Source organism: Pristis pectinata, chromosome 11, assembly GCF_009764475.1.
Source record: "Pristis pectinata isolate sPriPec2 chromosome 11, sPriPec2.1.pri, whole genome shotgun sequence".
NCBI classification, from domain to species: Eukaryota; Metazoa; Chordata; class Chondrichthyes; order Rhinopristiformes; family Pristidae; genus Pristis; species Pristis pectinata.
The window spans coordinates 27,662,208-27,679,687 of NC_067415.1; the positions used below are offsets into that span (position 1 = coordinate 27,662,208).

Sequence of the window (17,480 nt, forward strand, 5' to 3'; positions counted from 1 at the left end):
TTAGATTATTAGCAAAGGCTCCCCATTCTGAGTGTTGGCATTCTAGCACTCCAGTGATCTGCTCTCCAGTAGATTACTAGGAATGCTAAGGCATTGCCTTCTGTAGAGAATGAATTTACTTTCTTCTTTAAGGATATTAGTGTTCATTATCTTGCCAGTTCCCTTGTCTGTTGTTTGCTTGTTAGCCAGTCAGCCAAGCAGAGAAGGTGCTCGAAGCTGCTCAAGGTCATCCTTCAAGGCCACTGCACCCTTCTCCATTGTAAGCCACCCGCCGAGTCACTGCCACGTGAGAATGCATTGTGTCAGTGCGGTAAGAAAGCCAAAGCACAGGAAAGACTGGCACTAAGGGAATACATGAGGGTGATTAGTTGATGTTTATGGTTTTGTCATTGTTGAATGTATCAATTTGCTTTTGAATGTTCAGTTTAAAATAGCTTCAGTAATTTAGCTTAAATTTAAAATTGTTTTCTTTAACTTTCTCTTTCCTTTAATTCAGTCTTTCCTTACCTGTTAATTGTTTTTATTCCTCATGGGTTGCGGAGAATGTTAATAAAGCCAGCATTTAATGCTCATCCCTAGTTGCCCTCAAAGGTAGTGCTGAGCCTCATTATTGGAGTTTAACCTGCATAAATGTGAGGTGTTGCACCTTGGTAGGACTAATGTCAAGAGGCAGTACACTAAGGGCAAGACCCTTAGGCAGTGTTGAAGAGCAGAGAGACCTTGGGGTGCAAGTCCATGACTCATTGAAAGTGGCTCCACAGGTAGATGGGTGGTTAAGAAGGCTTATGGAATGCTTGCATTTATTAATTGAGGTATTGAATATAGGAGTCAAGAAGTTATGATGCATCTCTATAGAACTCTGGTTAGGCTGCATTTAGAGTATTGCGTGCAGTTCTGGTCACTTCACTATAGAAAGGACATCGAGGCTTTAGAGAGGGTGCAGAGGAGGTTTAGTAAGATGCTTCCTGGATTAGAGGGCATGTGCTATCAGCAGAGGCTGGACAAACTTGAGCTCTTCTCTGGAGTGGTGGAGGCTGAGGGGTGATCTGTTAGAAGTGTATAAAATAATGAGGGGCATAGGTAGGGTGGACAAGCAATATCTTTTTCCCATTATTGAGTGATCCAATGCCAGAGGGCATGCATTTAAGGTGAGGGGGGTAAGTTCAGAAGAGACACAAGGGGTAAGTCTTTTACTCAGAGTGGTGGATGCCTGGAATGCGTTGCTTGATAGGGTGGTGGAGGCAAATTCATTGGGGGCTTTTAAGTGGGGCTTGGATGGGTACATGAATGAGAGGAAAATAAAGGGATATGGGCATTCTGTAGGTAGGATGGATTAGCTATGTCAACACAACATTGTGGGCTGAAGGGCCTGTTCTGTGCTGTACTGTTTTATTATTGAATCCCTGCAGTAATTATGTTGAAGGTGCTGTTGGGTAGGTTGTTCCAGGATTTTGATTTAGTGAAGATGATGAAATGATAACACATTCCAAATCAGGATAGATGTGACTTGGGGAACTGCAGGTAATTATATTCTCAAGAGCCTGCTTTTTGAGGCATTTACCACCTAAAAGCAATGATTTTGGGGAAAGCTGTCAGTAAAGCAATGGTGAGTTGCATTTTGTAAATGGCACACTGAAGCCAGAGGTGGATAGACTGCCTGCCAAGCAGGTTGCTTTGTCCAGGATGGCATTGATCTCTTTGAGTGCTTTCAAAGCTGCATTCATTCATGCAAGTGGAGAGTATTCAATCGTGCTCCTGCCTTGTGCCTTGTAGATGATGGAGAAGCTTTGAGGAATCATAAGGAGAGTTTTTTTTTGAAGGATACCCAGCCTCTGACCTGTTATGTAATAATATTCATATGACTGATCCAGTTGAGTTTCCTGGTCATTGGTGATATTGATGATGAAGGAGTCAACAATGATAATGCCATTGAATGTTGTGGGTAGGTAGTTTGACTCTCGCATTGAAGAAGGCAGAGTGGTATGAATGTTATCCATCATGTTTCAGCCCATGCCACAGTGATAAACCTTTCTGTATGCAGGCAAGCACTGTCATTAACTGGAAAAACTGAATGGAATTGAACAATTTGTAATCATCAGTGAATATATCCTGACTTCTAACCTAGACTTAGAGGGTTGACAATTGATGGAGCTGCTGAAGTTGGGTGGGCCTAGAACAGTGCTCTGAAGAACTTCTACAACTACATCTTTCATTGCACTGGTTATGACTTGATCCTGTGGAAATGTTCGCATTAATTTCAGTTTTACTGGTGCTGTCTTGCTTTGCCTCTGGAATGCAGCTCTTCTTTTCTCCCTTGTTTGGAACAAAGCTGTTTTGGATCTGAATGGTCCTGGCAAAGCCCAAACTTTGATGAGCAAGTGCCACATGATAGCACCGTGGACAATATCTTCCATCACTTTGGTTAAGATTAGGTTGATGCTGTGGTAATTAGCTCAACTGGATTTGTTCTGCTGTCTGTGGTCCAGGAATTCCAAGAGTTTTTCAATATGTTGCAGCTATGCTGAAATGACTAGAAACAACTCCTTGTTGGAAGTGTTATTAGTTTCTTGGGCACATTTTCAACAGAGCTAGATTGATGTTGGATCCCATGGCCCACAGTGCTCTCAGATGTCTGTTGAGTGAATCAAATTATTCTTACAAACTTGGGTTGCATCTGTAGAGAACATCTTCATCTATGAATGCCTGGGTAAAATACTGCTAGGTGCAGGTATGAAGCTGATGGATAAGTCAGCAGTTTTGGTTGATGAGTGAAGAATATCTCTCAATGTTTTGTCCTTTGTGGGTATTTGTACCAATGCAAATACTGCATATTAATTCATTATTAAAATTTATTCATTATTTCATTATTCATTATTTTCTGAAAACGATCAATACCTATTGTAACTTTCCTTTACAATCTCTAGTATACAATCATTTGTTAAAATCAGTTTATTGGCAATTGAAAATATTCATCAGATTAAACTTTTCCTGGAAAAGTTGAGTAAAATGGTGAATTGTGTTTTTGTCATTGTTCACAGGGTACCTGCTTTCAAAATGTGAATGGAGTTGGAGATAAATCCCACAAAGACATTTAAAGGCAATTTCATTGTCAGTTGATGTGGTTTTGCTGCAACTTTTTAATCATTTTTGATAGTAGTCAATTTATCTGAAGTTGTGAGAATTTTTGAATGAAGTTGTGAGAAGTGCATTTTTTCCACTAATGATGTCAATTATTTCTTTTGATCAGTGGTCCTAACCGAGGGCACTACATTGCAATAGTGAAGAGCCATGACTTTTGGTTGCTGTTTGATGATGATATTGTAGAGGTATGTTTATTGGCCATTATTACTGAAGATGATTAAACTGTGTTTTCTGGAACTGTGTTATCAATCCAATTTTGAACAATGAGCTTCACAAATGTTAAAGTTATTTCAAACATACTTTTGCTACATAGTTGAAATTTGGATTAAAAGGGCCTTGGAGTTTTGTGCCATATTAGGTCTTGCACACTCTAAATGTTGTTAACCATTGCATCTAGGACCAGAATCAGTATTTTCTTGTAAATTTTCTACTAACTATTTGTTGTGAGTCACACGATTATGAGGAAAAAGGGTAAAGAAAGATTAGTCTGATAAACAGAATGGGAGGTACCCTTGCAAAAAGGGTTAAAATGATGCATGCAGGTTAAAAAGAGACTTCTTAGTAGTTCAGGAAACAGAACTTTGAGGTTATATAAACTATCCCTGTTTTATGTAGAAATAGTTCATATTTAATGAGTTCCTGGATTATATTAATCTTTTGATAGCACGGGAATACATACCTGTCAAAGCACGTTGAGGCGCGCTTGTACACTAGAGCAAACAAATTCTTAGGGACCGTTTACAATTCCACCTCCCTCATCCTCTCCCCACCACCCTCTCTTGTTCTTTCTTCCCCCCACCTCTATTCTTCCCCCTTCCTCCTCTTTCCCCCTCCTCCTTTCTTCCCTCCTTCCCGCCCCCCATCTGTCCCTGTCCTCTACATTAGAATATTAAAAATGAAGATGGTAATCATTTCAGTACTAGCATTGAAAAGTAAATTGGTTTCTTTTAAATGGAAGTTTATTGAGAAGTGCATTTAGTAGTTCTTTCAGAGTCAGTACAGATATGAAATGTAGTATGGTTCCCTTCAGTACTGCTCAATTCCATGTGGCACTGCAGTTTCTAAATTAAAAAGTTTTGTTTCAGTTCTGAAGTGGTCTGGCAACTATTCAAAGCATAGTTCGAAACTTGAAGGTTAAAAATGAAACAGTAAACAACTTGTCATGATTTCCCATCTCTGGTAGTAATTCATGTAGTGCAATTGGAACTGATCCCTTGCATGGGTGGGCTATATAATATCTTGTTTATTAAGAAGAAGAGTAAGTACACAAGAGATTTCTCGGATGTCATTTATCGATGGTGTACTTCATTGTATTACATTTTAAACATCTGCTTTTTGACTAATGTCTTTTAAAAGTCTGTTCTTATGCAGTTTTTAACCTTTTGGCAAAGGTCACTGCAGAATGCACACTTGAACTGCATGATGTCATTGGAAAGGTTTTGTTCTTACACTGCCTCTAGCCAACAATTTAAGAGCACAGACAACAAGGCCAAACTGAGGCATTAGTAGAAGAGTGTAACTATAGTGATTTTTTTTTTAATATATCGCAAAACATTATAATCTCTACTTTTAACTTGTAAGAATGAGTAATTAATGTGAAGACTATCACATTGCTGATATTAAAATGGGGGCCCCATTGACTTAGTAATTGTTCTTATTTTGCGTGACTTTCAAAGATTTTCCCAGGGAATATATTATTTTTTAATCCCAATTCTTAAGGCTCTCGATGCCATTCCAAAGTTTGCTACTCCATTATTAATGGTCTTGGGCCGTAGATTTGCAAGGATTGGTGAGGATGACATACGTTTAACCAAAGAGGCTTTGAGAACATCCTCTGAATAGAGTGTCTGTTTAGGGAGACTGGTGCTGGGCATGTGAATGATGTGGTCTTTCCATTGTAGCTAACAGTGTTATTGAGGCATCTGTTGGTGATGTTGGCCTGGAAAAGAATTCTGGCATTGGTCACTTGTCCTGCTAGTAGATTTGGAAGATCTTATGAAGACAGTGTTGATGGTATCGCTACTGTGCTTTGAGATGCCTCCTGTGGGTGGTCCATGACTTGGAAGTGTACAGAAGTGCAGGTTTCACTCCTGCCCCGTAGACCATGAGCTTCATGCAGGATTTGGGGTCTTGATCTACAAAACTTTCCTAGCTTGTAGGCAATGATGAATTTCCTTAATGTCCCTCTTCCCTGAGGATGGCTCATGAGATAGGAGAAGTGGTCCATGCTTTCCCAGAGCCTTGTTGTGGACTTTTAATTATCAGTCTTGTACAATATTGTCAGGTTGGTAGAGGGACTTTGTTTTGTGGATGCAAGGCTCATTTGCTTGAGTGCTTCAGTGAATGAATTGATGATGTCTTGGAGTTCCACCTCAAATGTGCACCCATGCATATGTGCTGCAGCTCGAAGACCAAAATTGGGGCCAGCTTAGTTCTGGAGTGGAGGCAAATTAGGTTGAGCAGTTTCTCATTTGTCCTGTAGATTACTTCATTGCAAAGCTTGTTGGAATTAGGATGCAGCATTGCTGTGACAATGATTAGGAAATACGTTTGCCGGGGGTGGGGTGGTGGTGGTGGGACAATAATGTAGACTTGCTTGACATCACTCATATTGGGACTGGTTTATACCCACTGGTTCAGATCAGATTGATGCCATCATGTAGCAAATATGGAGATGCATTTTTCCAGGCAGCCAAATTTGAGAAGGATGCCCTCTCGATCGATAGAGTCAAAGTCTTTGAGGTCGTAAAGAATGCACTTAGTGGTCCCTGAATATATTGCAAGTCGGGAACTGGTTGGGTTGAAATTTTTCCTGAGCAGTATTGTAAAACAGGTGATAGTAAATCGGCATGTTATGCAATGTCCAGTTTTGATTTCTGGTCACCGTTTTTAGCTCCCATTGATATTTTTTTTTAAATTCCCCAGTGGGTTGTTAATTTGGGGACTTCTGATAATAAGAAATGCAGATTATTTACATCTGAGACAAAAGCCTTTCTGTGACTAATTCTTGCATCAACTCTTTATAGAATTAATTATCTTTGAGTATTTTGGTAGACTGGGCTGTTAGAATTAAACAAGGCTCCATTGCACTTTTTCTCCATTAATATCATTTATGTTGTCTGTCAAACAGAAAATAGATGCACAAGCCATTGAGGAGTTCTATGGATTGACTTCTGATGTCTCAAAGACCTCTGAATCTGGTTATATCCTTTTCTACCAGTCCAGGGATTAAATGAGTGCAGGAGAATAGTTCTATCTCACTCACTTCCAAACGCTCGCCCTTGCAGAACAAGGCACTGAGATCATACAGAAGAAACAGAAGAAGCAGAAGATGGAAGAACCTTTCATCTTGTTTGGGGAGTTTCAGTTACACTAGAGTAATACTGATTGTAATGGCTAATCTAAAACATCCATGTGATGAAAGCAGTTTTACTCATTAAGAAATTGTATTGAAATAAGTAGCAGCTATGTTGCTAGCGTAAGCGGGCCACTGAGCTGGTGCTAGAATGTTGGTTCCGGAGTTTAATTTGACGTAATTGAAGGTGATGCATACTAATTGCATATGTATGAAACCAAAGTGAACTAATATTTGACCAGATTAATCCTCCCTGGTTTCATCCAGTTGGCATTTTACGTTAGGCAATTTTTACATCTTCAAATTTTGGAACTACTGAAATGAAGTTTTTTTTCAAATAATTGACCAAAAATGATGACAGTTGATATTAACAAGTTTGTGCAAAAATTGTCACCAAAGACTAACGTGATATTGTGGATTTTTGTAAGGCTTCTAAATCTCTTTCTTTAAAAAAATACTTGACCAACATCCAGTCTTGCAGTTGTCTCTTTTCAATTTCCACAGGTTGCATATGTAATATTCCAGCAGTCTTGGTGTTAAGTTGCATTAAATTTGGGTGTTTTTTATTTTACCATCTAATCATACATCTGCACTCTTTGTTAACAAAAATCTGGTGCTGATTACTGAAGTCTAATGCACAAGAAGCATCAAATATGTGTAGATGTTAAATACAGGGCAGGAGCAATGGCAGAGTTGTAGAGCCTTGTAAATACAACATTAAAACAATTTTTTAGTGTCAAAAAATTAAATACTTTTTGTATAGTTTTTCTTATCCCAGAGAAATTGTAAAGTGGCCAAGTGTTATAAAAGTAATTCCAATTGTTTTTGTCTCCATGCAAATGTATCATGAAAAAGTAAATAAGATCATATTTTAAATGCATCAGTAGAATGAAATCCCCGTACTGTTCTGTTATATTGGAGTGAGGACTAATTATTTTCATTTGTATATAATATAAATAATGTGATTATCCAATTTAAAATTCATTGGTTTCTATTAACTATTTCAGTTCCTATAAATCTTTGGTTGCTCGCTATTTTGTAAAATTATTCTTTGTCATCTTAGAATTTCTCCTGCATTGTGTCTAAATTAACTTGATCCAGTGTACTTCAATATGGTAATTGAAGTAACTGAGTATTTTACCTGGAAAAATATAGTCTGTGCTCCCATGCACTTAATTGAACTCACAGTCACAGATGAATGTAATATCTGAAGACCCTGTTTACACAACATGTATCGGTTTGGAACTGTTTTGCATTTGTGCTTATGGGAATCAAAGCACATTGTTTATACGATTCCTATAAATGACTGGCAGATTTTTTTGTAAAAGTTTCTCCTTCCCTGCATTAGTTTCAAATTGAGTAACTAAATTTAATCAAACTTTAATCGTATATTGCTGCCTGGCTACTCCTCATGATACACACCAGCCCATGCCTCTGATGCAAGGTTTGATGCTGTCTGATTAAATGTCCAAAGTATGTTTGTAATTGGAAGATGGATTGTTTGCCATTTAATTCAACAGGATCTGAGCGTCTATGATGACTGATGTAAGAGTTTACTATATTCATCCCAAATTGAATTTTGAAGTGGCCTGCTAAAACTTTAACCTAGGGTTTAAGACCAGAATCACTGTTTTGAATAAACCAGGTGGAGAACTGCCGCCTTTCTCTTGTACAGTACTTCATATCAATACTTTGAAATCCAATAAAGAATGTCTATCTGCTGCTAAAAAGAAAACTTTAATTCATCAGAGAACATTCTGTAGCTATTAGAATAATGCTTTTTGACTTGTTGCCTCAGGAAATACTGTGGTCTTAACGATTGATGCCATTTAGCCCTTAGCATTTTTGTTTAGGTTTCTTCAAAAAGGTATAGTATCATGTTATTGTGGCAAGGTGTAAAGTTGTAGGGGACAGGGGTTCAGACTGATTGGCTTCTAAGTAGATAAAGTAGTAGCTTAAGTCCCAACTTTTATTTTCAAAAATATTATTTTTCATTGAAGTCTGTTGACGTAATAGTACTTCAATCAATTTCCTTTTATCCCTGCATTAAAACACATTTTGGGATACGGGAGTGGAGAAGCCATATACATTCTGTTGAATGCATTTTGCCTCCTCTGCCTCCCTACTTTTATCTTCAGAAGGATTGTACACTTAATAGTCAATCTCTAGTTTTTAAAATAAGAGAATACTTCAACTAAAAAGAAGAGAACTAAATCATTGGTAGAATGAAATATCTTTAGAATATTGCAGCATTATGCATTTGTTCCTGTGTTTGCTCGGGTTTTGTGAAACAAAATGTTTTGGGTGTAGATTTGAATGATTTCAGATTGATTTGGCTATTGTATTGCAGTCAGATGGTGCATAGTTTGGTAAAGTACTACAACATTGCATATTAGCCATCAGAAATCAGAGTGATTGGGGGGGGGGGGGTGGAAATGTAACCAGTGAATAATGGAACTGATTTGTGTCTTTAAGTCATGAAGTTCTTTGGGGCACAGCTGAATATTTTGTATATTGCGTCAGAAATTTCTACAGAAAAAGTATGTTCTTTGATAGCATAATATTGTATGTATATATATTGAAAAATTACTCTAAATTATAAATTGTTGCACTTTTGATACTGATTTTTAGGTGTATTTAAGGGGTTACTTCAGACTGTTGTTTAATTATGTTTTTGTCTTAAATAAAAAAAATATAATTTACAGGTCCAAGGACTGCTTGAATTTTATGTTAATTCTCTTTTGTAATTACACAGATTCATAAAAATAAATCCATTATATCTAATCACATTTTATTTTGTAAGAAAATAAATTAAGTTTTGTTCTATTTAGCCCCTGCTAAAGAAGTAAGGCTTAAAACTATAACATTTACTGTTTATAGAGGTTGTCAAAAAGAACTAAATTTTGATAAATGACCTCTTGAGACTAGTAGGACGGAAATGTACACTTCAAAGATCTCTATAATTTGAGTCAGTGGGGGTAAAGCATCTGGAATTGTATTTGTTGTCAAAACTTTACGGTATACACAATTGGTCATTGCATAAACCTTTTATTGCTTTGACATGTAATGGCAGTTTTCATATGGTGTTGCTTACAGTGGATTAAATAACGTATAAATGTAATAAGCTATTGCATCTACTGCCCGTCACTGTCCACATTTCTTACTTAAAGCAACTGTCTGAGCTCTTTGATTTTTGCCTGCTGTTGTAAACCAAGTCTGAGTGGGGTCTGTAGGAGATGCACTGTTATACTGGAGGAGCTAATTCAACATGAATGCATAGTGTGATTTAGTCCCCATATTGAAGTAATACTTCTGTCATTTTGTTTTTGCCCCATTCCATTATGTCTTCATCTTTTTGTAATGGAACAATTCATCTAAACTTGTACTATACTTGTATTCTATTGCCAACGGAGGTGTTGCAGTGCATACCCAAGGATGGGTTTGGTAAGAGAATGGTAATTAAAGTGTATCAAGTTTATGTTGGCAGCTTTTCAGTATAAATGTGAACATCAGAATTTAGAATGGAAAATTGTCAACACTTTCAATATATTCCTGTAGTTTGTATTAAGACATGGCAACCATTGGATAAAGTGTATAATGTAATTTGAAAATCATGCACTTGGAAAAGTTGGAACAGTGCACAAAATAATTTCATTGTAATAGCCTAATAATGCAACACCCACATCCTCCTCCCCTTTCGGTATTGACAGCCGTAGAGAGAGGCTCTAATTGTAGCTTGATAGTTCATTGCTTGAATTTCGAGCATGGGATTTTATTGCCAAAAAAGATTGACAGCACAGAATGTTCAGATGGAGCATCTTTAATCTAGATATTTATAACGTAAACTATGACTTGAAATCTAGTACATTTAGGTTAACAGAATTTTGTATGTAAACATCAATTTTGTAAAGACTAAACATTGAGCAACCAATCAAATCACTTGACTCTTTTAAGAGGAAGATTCTTATCAGCAACTGAAACTAAGGTTCTCAATTATGTTTAACTTTTTAAAACAAAATCAGTGACATTTCCCACTTTTTCTTCCCTGCTGTGTCATTAAAGTCTTCATTAACGGTTTACTCTTAAAGAATTTTGGGGAAAGGCCTTTACAGTGTCATCAGGCTAGGTAATAATGCCATAGGTGAACAAGTTTCCGGCAGACTGGATACGTGTATGTGTGGAACTTGGATTAAAAATAAATAAAATTTAAAATCAGTTTTGTTTTCATTGATAGGAAGTGGGCAATGCTCGGCCATTGCAAGGGTAGTTTAGAAAGGTGGGTATATTGGGTGGATATGGAGTCGCATGAGGGCTAGAGTAGGTAGGTACAGCAGATTCTTTTTGCAGAAGAAAATTGGTGAACTAGATGTATTATTACAACAATATGGAAGTTTTGAAGTCAACCTTACTGATATTAGATTTTTATTCCAGATTTAATGTAAATTCCCTGGCTGCTGTGGCAAGATTGTCTCCAGGTCAGAAGGGTCACAGCTCTAGACACTAAGTCAGTAACTTCAATGCCATGCTACTATATACCTTAAATGAAAAGCAATTCTCTCTTCAGAAAATACCAGATTAAATGCGCATTTACTATGCTATGTTAGGAAAAATGTAAAGCTCTGCACTAAATAACTTGTCTGCTTACAAGCAAACTATTTTTCACTGGCAAGCTACAAATTTAAATGCACATACTTGGTGCAATCCATATGATCAAACAAAATAGATGCTGGGTCTGTCACAGATCTGATGTAGACATTCATAGATCAGATAACTGACTTCTTCCATTGTCACAATGCTTCCTCTTAAAACATTTTTTTAAGCTAAGAATAATGGCTAGAAGTGTGGTAAATTACTTCTTGTGATGTAAGTTGTTAAGTTGCTGTTTCAAAAGGACTTCGGTATTGGTATTTCGCAATTCTTGGCAAGAGGCAGGATAAATGATTCATTTTGTTTGAATTATTTTGGCATATTTAGATTTTAGGGCCTTTCAATTATTTAACAAACTGGATCAGTCGGTTAGAATTAATTAAGTTACTACGGCTTGCTGGGTCATTAGAATCAAATAGATCTGAGTTTGAGACATCAAATTTTTCTAATAACTTTGGATGTTTTTTAATGAGTCATTATCTTGACCCAAGAGGAATTCAACAAATGACGTACAAAGATTTGGAGTTTTAATGATTTATTTTCAAATTTTGATTTGAATATTGTGCTTGAGACAAGTTCATAGTTTCTATTCTTTAAGCTGTTCAAGTTAATGTCATGCATCTGCTCATCATAGATTAGACACCTTTGCCTAAATAATTCATTTATGGCAACCTTGTTACAACATTGTTCTCTCAAACACAATGATTCCTATAGGGATATAGTTTCATTAACCATTTGCAAAGCTGCCTTGAAGTTGATCCTGAGAGTTTGTTTTAAGATCTGTATTCCCTGAGGATGGTACAAAGCTCCTCAAATGTATGAAGAAAGTAGCAATCCTGACATAGCTACCATCTTTAGATACCTCCACTGAAGGACAAAATAGGACCAGACTTCTGTGGAACTGATCTTGCCACCATTCAGCCACAGAGCTTGGCTTTTAATCCAAAAACATGAAGCCAGACAATGCCCCAAGTGTCCCAAGCTGCATTATTATCTACCTGATAAATCTCACAAAGGTAGATAAAGACAAGCAGTCTTTTTGTCACTCGAATTTGGAGGTTTTCAACAGTTTTATGCTATGTCTTGGAATTTTACCAGAATGGCAAATTCTCAATAAAATTGAAAATGAGCATTCTCCAGTAAAGTGATTCAGTTTTACAATCTTTAAATAAACAATTTCTGTTCCTTTTTCATTTGACCCTCCAATGTTAATGTATTTATTTCCATATTTAACATGTGACTATATTTGAAGTTGTGCTTCAGAAATGACTAATTTTGTAAAATCCTTAACCCTATATTTCTTTGGAAGTATCCAATTTGTTTTTAAATATGTTCATTTGTATATCATATCTCGGGTCTGTATGATTTCAAACTCAATGGCTCAATGTTACTCCTTTGCTACTGACCTGAAATTACTGATTTAATGTGCAAAGTTTGTTTCCATTGTGGTTCCCATTGGGTGCCTTTTGATTGGACAAAACAGAATGGGAGCTACCAGCAGAAGCACACTGTGGTATGAACATTAAAATTAACCAAAGAATAATTTCATTCTTTAAAAGATTGGTGAGTGCAGCCTCACAAATCAATGGGCTCCCACCCCAAGGAAAAAGGCAGCATAGACAGATTAGAGTTTGCAGGAGGGCACTTAACTTGGAAGGGGCTGCTAGACACCACTGGCACAGTAGACACATTCCTGGTGTTATCTACTCTATTCAGTACCCAATCTCGAGGTCCTTGTAGGTCACCTTTAGCATTCTGTGCCTGGATGACAAGTCCTAGAAAGAGCAAGGACCAAATGAACTCGACCCACTCCACTACACAATTACCCAGAACAGTCTACAAAAAAGATGCGTTTCGATGTACATGTGACTAATAAAGATATCTTTTAAAATGGATGATGGTCAACACGGTCTCTGTGGGCCAAAGAGCCAGTTTCCATGCTATATAATGCATTGACTCTAATCTGTCGGTTACCATGAAGCTCTTTGTTGAATCATGCTGTGCATAAACTGCCTGTGTGCCTGCTGCATTTCCTGCATTACATCCATAACTACACCTTGAAATCACTTGCGTGTTTGTAAAATCTGTTAGGACAATCTTCCTTGTTTACTCTGGGGAGGTACATATCACAGGCAGTGGAAGTGCTTTCAGCCATCCTGAACTTGCTGCTCCAATTCCGAAGTTTGGGATCTGGATTCACATGTAGCCTGGACCACTTTCTGGACTTTCACAATAATCAAGTAACTTAAGAGTCATAGGGTTATACAGCATGGAGTTGGGCCCTTTGGCCCAATTGGTCCATGCTGACTAAGATGCCCCATCTAGGCTGGTCCTATTTGCCAGCGTTTGGCCCATATCGTAGTGGTTAGCATAACGCTATTACGGCGCCAGTGACCCAGGTTCAATTTCGGCTGCTGTGTATAAGGAGTTTGTATGTTCTCCCCGTGTCTGCGTGGGTTTCCTCCGGGTGCTCTGGTTTCCTCCCACATTCCAAAGATGTATGGGTTAGGAAGTTGTGGGCATGTTATGTTGGCGCCGGAAGCATGGAGACACTTGTGGGCTGCCCCCAGAACACTCTACACAAAAGATGTATTTCGCTGTGAGTTTTGACATACATGTGACTAATAAAGATATCTTAGAATATGGTGATTAGTTGAGGCACTCTTTCTATCTTTAACAAAATCAGTTACAACTTCAGTGAGTCATTACATGGAGAAAAGTAAGCATTCTTCTTAACACTTTCATTTGGCCAAATAATATTATTTGTGTTTAAGTATCTCAAGAAATTGTTGTGGGGCTGTGACAGAGATTGAATACTATCATATTTCCCAGGCAATGTCAGGGAGGCTGCAGTAATGTACTTTATAGTCATGGATGCTACTCTGATGAATTTTGCTTTTAAAGGAAATATTATTTGCAGGTGTAATTGCTGTAATTTTGTTAATAGGTAAAATTTTAATGACAACCTTCCAGAATTATGCAACTGTGATTAATGTATGTACCTGGAATATTAAATATTACTGAGGTCCTGATGGATTGACATAACAAACCTATTAATCACATTTTTCTTAGTTAATTTTTATAGTCTGGCACTTGCAGAACAACCATTTGTGAGATGAACATGATCTAACACTGGTGTTTGTGGAAGTAACATAGATCAATGCATTTGATTGCAAAAAAAATTAGTGATAGAAAAAATCTAAAACTCTGCAATTTCCTGCTGGTCAAGAACAGATCCATTTGCAAAAGCTGAGAAGGAGGTGAAGTGGGAATAGTAGTGAGAGGAGGCAAGTTTCTGATATTCAACAGTCTTCTGGTGAAGCAGACCAATACCTTCCAGTGTCTTTGTCTCCATCAGCAAGAAAATGAAAGTCTGAGGGACAAAAGAATGTAGAAGTGACTAGTCTGTGATGTTAGTGAAAGACAACAACAAAGTATTAAATATGACTACAAAACATTGAACCACATTCCCTTTGAAAATACTTGTAGAGGTGGCATAGTCTATGCATTTGAAAGCTCTTGCATACAGACACATGAAGGGTGGTCCATTGTCTTGAAATTAAAATGGGGGTTAGGTTCATGTGTCATTTGAAGTTACCTGGTTACCCAGTGATCCAGATGGTTAATGCAATGCGCAAAATGAAAATGAGCTATAAAGACCAGTGAAATTCCAAATCCATAGAATCAATCATCTCATCTCAGGACAGCAATTGGAATGCTCCCATGGATTTTGTCTTAATGGGCTTTAATTAGCCAGTTCTCCTACTTCTGGTCAATATTCTTAAACCTGGTCAGGAAGCTTAATTATCTTCAATAAAGGTACATTCCGTTGGTGCCTAGAGATTTATCCAACTAGGTTTTCTCTTGGTTATCTCTTGTATTTACTCACAGTGTACTTTCATTCTCACATCCTTCATATTTAAAATCTGTACCAAATGCTCTGAGCTTTCAATGTGTTTAATTTTGCCAGGTTCAATTTTGTAAATGTAAATGGCCAGTAATAATGGACTTGGGAACATCCAGTGCAAATCTCAAGACAACTGTCCTTGTACAGTATAAGACTTGTTCGTTTTTCCATGTTGAAAGTGATTTAAAAGCTCAATTAGATGTAAATTACTGTTTTCAGGTTTATTTAGTTAGCTTATTTTGGCGCAATTTGATGAGTTGGCACTCTGGTACAGACTTCAGGTTTTGAGGAGGTAAATGTGGTTAACTTGCTCTTATCAAGTTGTGTGCACCTGCCAAGGCCTCTTTATATTGCTGTGTTATGTAAGTTCCAATTGAGGAAGCAACAATTCAAGATGCAGATAGTGAGGGAAATGTGCAATTTCCCAGGGATGAACATCAGACAGGTTCCATCAGGATCAATGGCTTGTTGAATTACTGCCACTTCTCTCCCAGGAGTGATTCCAGCGATTTCTCATTATTTCAGATTTCCAGCATCTGCGGTATTTTGATTTTCGTTAAGATGGCCTGTGTTCAGTTTTTGTAGTAACAGTTTTTTCCAATCCAAGCAAAAGGTTATTTATACAATGACACAGTTAATGGTGGACCATAGCAAGTGACTTGTATCTAGCTAGCTGGGGTAATGTTGAAGTCGGCCTGAGAGAGACTTGACTGTTACCATATGCAATATGTCTTTAGTAGAATGCATCACAGGACTTGATCACCAACGTCATTCTTTTCAAAAAGCTATACAAGTTCCAGTTCATTTATAGGCTCCTTAAGGAGTTTTGTGCCTAAGTGCCTCTTACTTTAGCAATGATGATTCCCTTACTTTATGCCAATTGATGCTATCACAGCTGATGCTTAGATGGTTGTTTGAGGCCCAAGCCTATCTAGTTCAACCCCAGCGTGTAGCACCATGAGACAGAAAGGATTAGAAGTTGGAGAACAATATGAAGCTGTAAAATTACCAGGATTGTGATCAGCAGTGAACTTTTTGAAGAGCTAGTGTTTTAACATAACTTTGAAAAGGGAATGATTGTACCAGAGTGAAGCATCCATTAACCATGTTGGTCAGCACAGGGCTAAAAAGAGTGAATGGAAAAGTGAAAATGGGGGTGAATATGAAAACGAGAGATCAGATCTGGGCTCTAATGGAAGAGTTGGGACTGGATAGAGTAGAGAATGAAGATATGGAGGGAAATTGGAAAGTTAAAAGCAGTCATAGCTGGATGGGTGAGCAGGCGAGCATTAGCAGTGGAGTAAAATGCTAGGAAAGGGAAACCATGTTGAGCCACTGGCTAGCACAGATGGCCATAAGTTTGCAAGCAAGGACCTTTATGGACTTCTTGTACTGGGTGTTGAAGGTGAGTGTAGAAGGAATTGGCAGAAGGATGTTTTGAGAGGTGACTTGTCATGGAGGACAGGAATTGTGGATTGTTCATAAATGATCCTGTAATAGGTCCAGGATCCTACAGCGCAGTAAAAAGTTATTATCTCCATTATGCTTGCACAGACTCCTTGAGAAAGCTGTACATGTTATCCCATAGTCCAGCTCTTTACCCACAACACATGAATCCTCTTCAACTACACGTCCAATTGTCTATGGAATCTCCTTGCACAATTTTCTGAAAATGTTTTCCAGATCTTACCATCTCTCAACATGAAGAAATTTCTGCTCATTTCCCTGCTTATTTTGTGAATGATTTTAATTCTATGACCCATGACTTGCAAATCATTTCCTAAAGGAAGCAGTTTCTCCATACTTGCTCTGAATACTTCCTTTAGTTTTCTTTTTTGCTCTGTGAAGAGCAATGCCTCCTTCTCAAATCTCTCCAGTCCCTTCAGCACAGGTGTGGCCCTGTTAAACCTCTCTGTGTCTTCTCCAAAGCTTTGGTGATATTTACAACTATACATAAGACTCCACCATGGGCCTAATGGTTTAGAATGACCACCTTGATTTTTATTTGATGTCTATATTTATGAAGTGAAGAATCCCAATTGCCTTTTTTATCTGCTTTACCAAGTTGTCCTGCCACCTTCGAAGATAACGTGCACCCCTTCAAATTGTACCATTCATGTTATATTACATTTACATGTTGTTAATCTAACTATGCATCTCTACACATTCATAGAATTGTAGAAAAATGCAATATTGAAAGCTTATTTAGCCCCTCAGATCAGCATTGATTTCTTCAAAGTGGAATCAAGTTAATCTCATTCCTTGGATCTTTCCCCATTTCCTACAATTTTTTCTTAAATTATCAATTCAATTTGCTCTCAAAAGCTGCTGCTGACTCTGTATTCCCCACACTAGCAGGTAGCAAGTCCCATATTCTAAACACTTGGCTACTTTGTTTTCTCATGTTGCATCTGGTTCCTTTGCCAGTCA

General features: G+C 37.6%; 1 protein-coding gene across 2 annotated transcripts in view; it reads left to right on the forward strand.

Moving 5' to 3' along the window:
- The window catches only part of usp12a (ubiquitin specific peptidase 12a), a 38,343-nt gene extending 29,160 nt beyond the window's left edge, over positions 1-9,183 (forward strand). For both annotated transcript variants that reach the window (XM_052025858.1, XM_052025859.1), the window contains exons 8-9: positions 3,248-3,326; positions 6,272-9,183. In XM_052025858.1, coding sequence (XP_051881818.1) covers positions 3,248-3,326; positions 6,272-6,373 — 181 coding nt within the window. In that variant the 3' untranslated portion in view covers positions 6,374-9,183. The remainder of the gene's footprint in view (positions 1-3,247; positions 3,327-6,271) is intronic.
- Positions 9,184-17,480: the final 8,297 nt, after the last annotated feature.